The sequence below is a fragment of the Pelobates fuscus genome, chromosome 2 (assembly GCF_036172605.1).
Source record: "Pelobates fuscus isolate aPelFus1 chromosome 2, aPelFus1.pri, whole genome shotgun sequence".
Taxonomy (NCBI): Eukaryota; Metazoa; Chordata; class Amphibia; order Anura; family Pelobatidae; genus Pelobates; species Pelobates fuscus.
The window spans coordinates 76362352-76371665 of record NC_086318.1 but is presented as its reverse complement, the minus strand read 5'-3'; the positions used below and the strand labels follow the sequence as shown (position 1 = coordinate 76371665).

The window sequence follows — 9314 nt, the reverse complement described above, 5'->3', positions numbered from 1 at the left end:
ACATTTCTGCATCTCATGCAAGGTTTGGGAATCTTGTAGATTTGCTGCTGCCTGTTCATATTATAGCAAGCGCCTTCACCTGTCTTTTTTTCTGTAAACGATCAGGTATGGTTATAACTATTGCTACAAAATGTGGAATGTCAGCGTAGAGGAAACAAAGAAGATAGGATTAGGGGTCGATAAGCATTCTGACAATTTGTTTTCACGTCTAGTTATGGATTATGAGACATGAGCTGTTGGGTAGGGACAGTATTTCCTTAAGGCAGCTAGTTAGGAACGTTATCTTACAGCAGGATAATGTATCTTACAACACTGAGGTTTGCCTAATCTTATCAAATAATTACACCAAGTCCTTCATGCTTATCTTCCTTGCAACCTGGTAAGTTTTCGGAGATATGCAACAGTTGCTGGACTAGTCAAGGAACAAGTAAGTCTAATAGTAGGGGGCTTTATTAATTATTAATTATTTCTGTTCTGAGAATAGGTGGTATTATTGTTTTTGCCCAGTTCATCTGCTCCAGCACACCACAACTGTCTTTCTCTGGTATATTGGTATATCTCAAACCTTATTGTATGCCCTGAGCTTTTAACCCCAACCCTACATATATACACACACACACACACACACACACACACACTACCTCCAATAGTACTACATATAGGAAATTTACTTTCTAAATAGTAACTGGTCGGGTAATAAAAACTGAATTTGAAAAAACAAAAAGAAAAGCTGGAAACAAAAAGGAAGCGTTCCTTTTGAAAAAGAAAACCCACATTTAGTGAACAAACAGCCATATTATCAGCCCTAACATCTGGCTTTCCTGCAGATTTGTGCCCGCAAAAAACCATTTGACACTCTTAGAAAGAGGTCTAACAGAAAAAGTACTGGATTACACAAATATCTTAATTTTAAAGCATGTTGAACACATTTTTGTAACAAGTTGAATGAATCCCCAAGAGAGAAATGTCTTGTGGAATTAAGTTGGCCATGGCACCACCAATCACACATAGTGAGCAGAACAATGCAGACACACTTTGTTAGACTATACTTTATTACCTTGCAATCCAGTTGAGACTGGTTGTTAACTCAAATATGAATGTATTACACTATTGACACAATATAAACTTGTCATTTTACAACAGAGGAATTAGTGTACAAATGTAATAAGCTTATTAAAGCAGTGTTTCTGGCATGCTGGATTTGAATAGCTCTGCAGCACGTATATGCCATTAAAGGAGACCCTTAATTTACACAATTGAATAAAGCACACAAAATGACTATAACGTGTGTTAACATTTTTCTCTTTTCATGAGAAGCTCTGATTTATTTTAAATTAAAGATGACATCATAATCCCATTCAGACAGTGTAAAGCCAGGGTAAGCATTACAAATTAAATATTATTTAATTTCTCCTCTTTTATGTGTGCTCGCTCTATGCTGACTGCCAGTTGCAAAGAGCAAAGCTTATAACAATGGCTGGCACGCATATAGAGGCACCCAGTTGTAGGAAAATGTGTTTATTTTAACTTATTTTTCACAGCTCACAAACACCTCTAAAATGAATAAGTAAACATAATATCAAAAATTCTGGCAAATATCCGATACCCTTTAACAGCATCAATATTAGCATTACTGCTAGTGTAACTGTATTACTTTTAGTGACACTGTAAGGGAATGGCAATAGAGAAGTAACAATGGTAGTGAGGGCAGTTGTGAATTAGTAAAATGATAATTGGAATTTACAGACTAATACAGTGTTGATCTTCTTCTCCATCTTCATATCAGAGGCAGCATTGACATTTAACTACTTCTATTTTTTTGACTGTTCGTTATTTGGTCTCCGTTGACCGGCTTCACTGGTTTTCTTTTTAGATGGTGACTTGACATCACCAGATGTTTTAGCTGAAGTGGCTTGGAGTGTTTTTCTTTTTGGGGTTTTGTATTTTCCTTTCTGATTGTATAGAAGGTTCCTCTGGAAGAGCAACGGGATATTTCCCTCATGTAGGAAGAGTGCTAGAACCATGCCTACAGAAATAAAAAAAATAAAAAAAACAATTATTCAACTTGTCTTAAGGGGACTCTCCAGTGCCAGGAAAACATATCAATTTTCCTGGCACTGTAGGTTTTTATCACACAGACTATGAGCCCAGAGACTATGGAGTGTGATTTGGGCTTTTGATACCCTTTGTTATGGACTGGAGAATTGTAACAGGACAAGCTATCCACTCAACCAGCTTCTGTCTCCAGAGACTGCATTATAGTTTGCTTGTGGATGTTAATCTTCTGTAAGGGGATTAGTGTAAGAGCTATTATTTTTAACGCTATTTATATAGCGCCAACAGATTCTGTAGCACTTTACAATATTATTAGAGGGGGGATTTAACTATAAATGGGACAATTACAAGAAAACTTACAGGAATGATAGGTTGAAGAGGACCCTGCTCAAATGAGCTTCCAGTCTATAGGAGGTGGGGTATTAAACACATTAGGACAGGAAATTGCAGTCAAATAAGGTAAAAGTGAAGCAGAGCTGGAGGAGAGAGTAGAGTGCTGCCCTTTAGGAGAGAGCAAGAGACAGGTATGTGAGGTAGAGGTCACTCTAGGAGGCCATAAGCTTTCCTAAAGAGATGGGTTTTAAGGCACTTCTTAAGAGGAGAGTCTAATGGCAGTAGGCAGGCTATTCCATAGGAAGGGAGACGCACGTGAGAAGTCCTGCAAGCGTGAGTTGGCCGTACGGGTGCGAGCAGCAGACAGGAGAAGGTCATGGGAACTGCTGTGCTCGCTCTCGTGTATGTGCGAGTGTACAGCGAGTTATTGTTTGTGTGTTTGATTAGCTTGTATTCACTCTTCCTTACGGACAAATAAAATATTGTTAAAATGATTTAGTTAGTTAAGGTGATAGGTCAATGTGTTAATGTAGTTAATCAGTTAATGTGATTAATTTAATCCTTTCTGTACAAATAGCCCTCTTCTCTGCAAAATACAAGAAATTCCTTCTGTACTCAAGTGTGTGGATATTAGTATTGGTATGAAACACCAATTATAAATGTATTTGTAAAAGACATTCTGTTAAAAGTGCCATTGAAATGTAAAAATATTGTTAGTAGCAATTCGATTTTTTTTTAATTTTATGAAGTACCCAGGATGTTATAATAATGCATACATGAACATTAGCTAAAAGTAGTGTGATAAACATTTATGCATTTTACACAAATATTATAAAACATTTGCTCGTCATTACCAAATACTTCACTTCCAAGTATTATGTAATTTCATTTTGCTTTGATTATAATTAACTCACCAATCAAAGATCCGACCCAATAGACCAAAGCATAATCTTGGAGACTGGCTCCCGAGCAGTGGAATGTCAGTGATAAAGCCAATGTAGGATTAAAAAAACCTCCAGTGTACGAGCCAGCTAGGAGAGCAAACATAAGACAAATACAGTTTGTTACTCATATATGCAATGCGTCATCCATTCACAAACAAAACAATTATTTGGATTCAAGCCAAAACAAAAATGCAGGCTGAGGAAATTGGTTTTTCAGATGTCCAACAATAGGTAATGAATGGCTATTTAATGAACAATCAAATTGTGTCAATAATTTGATAGCCTCAAATTAGAATTTGAGGCCTAGTATAGCAACATAGAATGTGACGGCAGATAAGAACCATTCGGCCCATCTAGTCTGCTCAACTTTCTAAAATCTTTTATTAGTCCCTGGCCTTATCTTATAGCTAGTATAGCCTTATACAAAAACAGAAAAATAATCTATATATAAATCACTTAACTTAGTGCAGAGCTGGCTGAGTAGCTGGCAGCGGAGGCAACCCTAGATCATGTCACTACGCAATAATCACGTCACGTGACCGCCGGTAGTCACTTCTGCGTACACACGGAGGGATTGAGGGAGTTTGTCACTATTGGCTTGCAGCTGTATCCCATTTCTCCTACATTCTATATACCTATCCCACGCATGCTTAAACTCCTTCACTGTGTTAACCGGTACCACTTCAGCTGGAAGGCTATTCCATGCATCCACTACCCTCTCAGTAAAGTAATACTTCCTGATATTATTTTTAAACCTTTTCTCCTCTAATTTAAGACTGTGCCCACTTGTTGTGGTATTTTTTTCTTCTTTTAAATATACTCTCCTCATATCTCATCTAACATATGCAATAAGTCAAAGGGAGGATGTACCACAATCTGTCTATCGAGAGAAACCAAAGCTATTAGTCAAAGAAGGGTATGTGGTAAGAAAATCCACCTTGTTATGGAGAGATATCCAAAGGTGATCCTGTTGCTGACTCCGTCAGGTAGGTTTCTTTAATAAAGTGAGTTTCTAATTTTAAGTAAAAATTAGCCAAACTGGAAAATTTCAGCTATTTTGGCCTTGTGTTTTAAACTCACGTTAGTAAATAACCCTGACTGTATTGTTTTTTTGTTATTGAAAATGTTCAATAATATTAAGTTGGGTTGGGAGGCGCATCATATATGGATGCATGGAAAGGCTTTTGTACATGCACGGCAAAACGCTACTCTGCGCCAATCAGCATCTCTTCATAGAGATGCTTTTAATCAATTCATGACTATAGGGAGTGTTCAGGTCCATGCCACCAGAGGTGTTATTAGGCAGCATATATCTCTAAAAAGTCAGCATTTACTGTGTTAAGACTGCAGAGACATGCTATAGACAACAGATACACCACATTAAGCTGTAGTGGTTCTGGTGAGTATAGTGACCCCTTTAAAAGTAAGGACAAAATGCCAGAGGGTTTCTTTGATTGCTGACAATCATATGTACTATATGAAGTCTTGAGCATATGTTTCCTAATTACAGAATTGTCTGAACTCACATTCTGCCATGCTCAGCCACTTCAAAACGTGAATCTATATTGACCTGATCTGGGGAACCCTTCCCATAAAGGCAGAGAGATTCAATGGGTTAATATGCTAAACATACATTTAACTTGCTGAAACATTTTTCTTTCTTTTATACATAATTTGCTAATTTCCACTTAGAGCTAGAATTAAATTCACCCAAATACTGAAGAATATGTTAAATACAAGAATATGTTTCCAGTTGTCCCTTTATTAACAGGATTTTTTTCTCTGCGCCGTTTGGCTGCTTTGTAATGTTGTAATGCACTTGTTTACAGTGCTATATTGGGTCTGGCCAATTTGATGAAGAATTCCTCTCTAATATACAGGATATTAAAATTGCTTCATTTGAGATGGTGCCACCTGCTAGCCTTAGCCCAATAAACAGGGTATAACTGAGGTGAGTAATATGGTCTTAATCGGAACGCACGGGTGACTGTAGTGCTTCTGGTACTGGAGGTGACATCTCGCAATGCATTAATCGCCACATGAATGCTGAGCTGCTACTTCCCATAAGGCTAGACATAATGCACCATTAATTCATTGACTTAATTGTCCCATGATATTGTTGTGTGTATCATTTTCTGGTACTGCATGTATAATGTTCTGATACTACATAATTCCCCGTAATGTAAATACCAGGGATCATTTTTCACTCGGCCGCTCATAAAGGTCAAGTGGAAATTGAGCCTGTGTGTTGTGTTCTCCCAAGTGTCCTTATTTAGGAGGGACAGTCCCTATTTGGGGCCTACATCCATCTGCCCCACTTTTCTATCCCAATGTCCCTTTTTTTTCTTGGAACGCCACAGTAATAACACTGTGTAATGTGTCTCTAACTATAATAAATGGAACACATTTTTGAAATCAATTGTTATAAATTACATTTTAGCTCTATAATTTAATAGATCACCTAAATGTCTCAGAACGGCCCTGCCCCTGGACACACCCCTAACATTAAACTGTCCCTCTTTGCCTATTTGAAATGTTTAAAGACATGAGTGCGCAGTTGATGGCTATAAGGAAGCCAGCAGAGGCTCAGGAAGCCTGGGGACCAGTAGCATTAAGACAATTCCAGCTGCAGGGAGCTGAGCTTTGGAGAGTTCTAAACACAGCGCTCAGTAGTTTTCATTGTAATGATGCATGATGTTACTGCAGATTGAGCCAGAAGGCAGCTTTGCTTACAACATAATAAGAAGTGACAAGGATGGGCATGACAAGGTGAAAGTGGGGAAAGGCATTACAGGATATTCACTCGAAACAAATACAAATCCTGCATTTACACGTTCTGGCACTCAATGTTGTTAACTTGCCATAAATCAAATACAAAATTCTGTGTTTTCATTATTGTCAATTAAACATGCATTAACCCCTCTGGCAGTGGGCGTTCATAAAAGACATACATCCTTTGTAGTAGCTATTTAATACTCTGACAATATATGTAAATAGTGAGAAAAAAAAAACATCACAGCCAGGAGATACAATTCTAAGTGAGTTCCACTTTCATTATTTCTTTTAACGTTATTAAAACAAATATTTGTGTGACAAGAAACATAGCAGTCATCATTGTGGAGGGAGAGTATTCATCACAAAGACATTAACTCAAAGAAGGATGAAAATAAAATGCCATGTAGTATGATAAAGCAGTCTATGTAGTAATGCAGACTATACTCCGGTCAGGGGCAAAAACATTACATGAGAATTCAGAACAGTTTACGGCAATTCATTGTGATGAATCAACAGATCAACAGTATGCAACGTTGGTTATAGGCTAGCTTGTAGCAATGAATGTGAATACATCAAATAAAAAGGAGGGAGGAGAGAAAGAGAAACTATATCGTAATTTTGCAATATATATATATATATATATATATATATATATATATATATATATATATATAAAGCATTTGTAAAGTGTATATGGGCATAATACATGTTTTACATCTCAGAGTGGAAACATGGTAAATTTTAGGTTTATTTTAAATAACAGTTTTTTGTTTTTTATTAATATGCACTATACAAGTCTCTTCGACTTCCTCTTTAACTATATTGTGACACATAAGGCCCCCAGATTAATTTTAATATAAGTTTTAAACTGAAGGAATACAAATCACAGGTGAAACTTACCTGCATGCACCAGTAGAGTTACAGTAAGTGCTGTTACAGGACTCTTGTAGACTGGTCTTATTCGCTGGAATCGAAGAATCACTAGGTGATAGCAGAAAGCACACAGACCTTCAACAAATACACCTTGCGCAGGGGAGGTTTGTAGAGCAGAGCTGCACTCCTGTGCCATCATATTTTGAATTGTGTGAAATTCTGTCAATTCTAATGCCCAGTAATGGCTGGTCACCACTTTCGCAGCCTCCATGCCCAAATATTGAGACAATATCTTGGATAGAGTATCTATGAGAGGACAATCTCTCAAAAGAAACTCCTGTAGGGACACGGCTGAATTGGCAGATGCCCCACTAAAGGTGAATCCATGAGTCACAGTAAGAAGAAAGAGTAGTGTCATGATTACATCAGGACCAAAACCCCCTCCCCACATGCCAATTTCCATGAGCATTCGGAGCTCCATGAAACAGGCACATAGCTGGAAAGCACTTGACAGCTCACTTATTGTGCACTGATACAGCCTGGAAGGAAGGAGCTTCTTTGAAACATATCGGAGAAGCTGGCTCAGTACTACTGTTGTGACAAAGAAAGTTACCAAGATGTTCAGCCCTGCCATGGTGGAAACCCAAAAAAATCTAATGTCAGGTTTTGACAGCGACTGTATCTACTTACACAAATGACTGTTAAAGGGAAACGTGGCCCAATCTGCAAGCAGACATTTCAAGGACAAAGCTGGGAACCCTAGCAGATGTACAGCACACAGGAGTTTTGTCTTAATTATTCCTACAACGGAGAAGTTTCCCCGAGTTTCTTCATAGATTGAAAACTTCATAAATGCAATAAAAAGCATTTATAAAGTTTAGAGTCTATGTAGAATCTCAGGGAAACTTATTTTTTATTTCTATGGAAGTCAACAGGTTACTGATATAACATGCAAACCAAATATGACAAATATTGCAGTACGGTTAAAATAGCAAAACCTTTTAAGACCAATAGCAACTTTGCACTGTTAAAGGGACACTGCGTTGCCAAAATACAAAAAAATTAAAATCACTTTAAAAAAAAATATATATATATTTAAATCCTTCTTTATTCTTGCAGTGCATGATAAAAATACAAAGACAACTTGCAATGCCTCAACAGCATAAACAAGCACAGCATAACCATCAGAATAACAGTGATATGGCATTCGAGAAAAGTGCACCATTTTTTTTTTTTTTAAATTAGAAGTTTCAAGCTAAGCTTCCATGTCTAATGTCAGGAACTAACCTAGTTTGCATATGTAACTATATAGGGCCAGGAAGAATAAGTATTCAGTAGTAGGTTAACATACACATTTTAGAAATTAACCTAATTTTAACCTCAAGCTAGGCCTCCACTAAAATGCTGAACTGCACTAAGAATGTGAAGCAGTGAAGACTATGTAGACATGGAAGGTATAGTATAATTAAACAAAATGTGGTTCATTGTTGAGATGTCGCTTGGAGACCGCTGGGTACCAACTGTGGAATAATCTGCACCTTCAAGAGTAAGGGCTCACTATCTGCATGGTATGCAAGCCCATGAGGGGGGATAAATAGCAGTTAGCCAACACCTAAACAGGGCAAATGTCTCACATGTTTGCGCCATCCGCCTAGGGAGGTTGCACAGCGGTGTTAAAGTGGAGCTGCAGCCCAAACGCCAATGGCAGTCAGCATCTCATTGTAAGCTTGATAAGCCCTGGAGGCCAATGACTTCCAATCCAGGTCAATGTAGGCGGCCTGATGCGTCTTGCGTATTCTTTGACGCTTGTTACCTGTGGTCCGCCACTTCTGTAGCTGGTATGCTGAGGTTGGACATGGATGGCCCTTTGTTTTGGCATGCTTGTGGTGGCCTGCTTAGCTGAGTTGCTTGCGAAGGGCCTCACAGGCCTCACCCTGTGATGCCTCTATTGGGGCTGTATCAGGGGGTCGCCAGCTTCCTGCTACCCTCCAATGCAGCCCAAAAGCTGTCAGAGGTTGCCTTCAGTTTTGCCATGGTGTGGAGATGTCGGGTAGAGAAATCTGCTCTGCATGACGCCAGGTCCTGTGCCATTGTCACCCATGCATCCGCCATCTTGCCAAACTCCGTTCCTCACCACCACAGCCAGAAAAATTCTCCACAGATTAAAGGTATGTAGCCCAGTGTGGACCAGGAATACTTCCACCAGCTCAGGGGGGGGAGGAATAGGACCCAAACCATGAACAAGCCGTTTGTAAGGAAACCGTCCACATCTTCTACCCAGATTGAAAGCACAGGCCGCAGGAAGCCTCCGAATCAGATAGGAACTTATATAAA

General features: G+C 38.6%; 1 protein-coding gene across 1 annotated transcript; it reads right to left on the bottom strand.

Annotated features, from left to right (window-relative positions):
• Positions 1 to 1563: 1563 nt before the first annotated feature.
• Positions 1564 to 7625, bottom strand: LOC134585498 (aquaporin-12-like). The gene is made up of 3 exons (XM_063440922.1): positions 7008 to 7625; positions 3303 to 3419; positions 1564 to 2026 (listed from the first exon to the last, which is right to left on the bottom strand). Exons 1-3 carry the CDS (start codon positions 7612 to 7614, stop codon positions 1812 to 1814), a joined length of 939 nt encoding a protein of 312 aa, XP_063296992.1. The 5' UTR covers positions 7615 to 7625; the 3' UTR covers positions 1564 to 1811.
• Positions 7626 to 9314: the final 1689 nt, after the last annotated feature.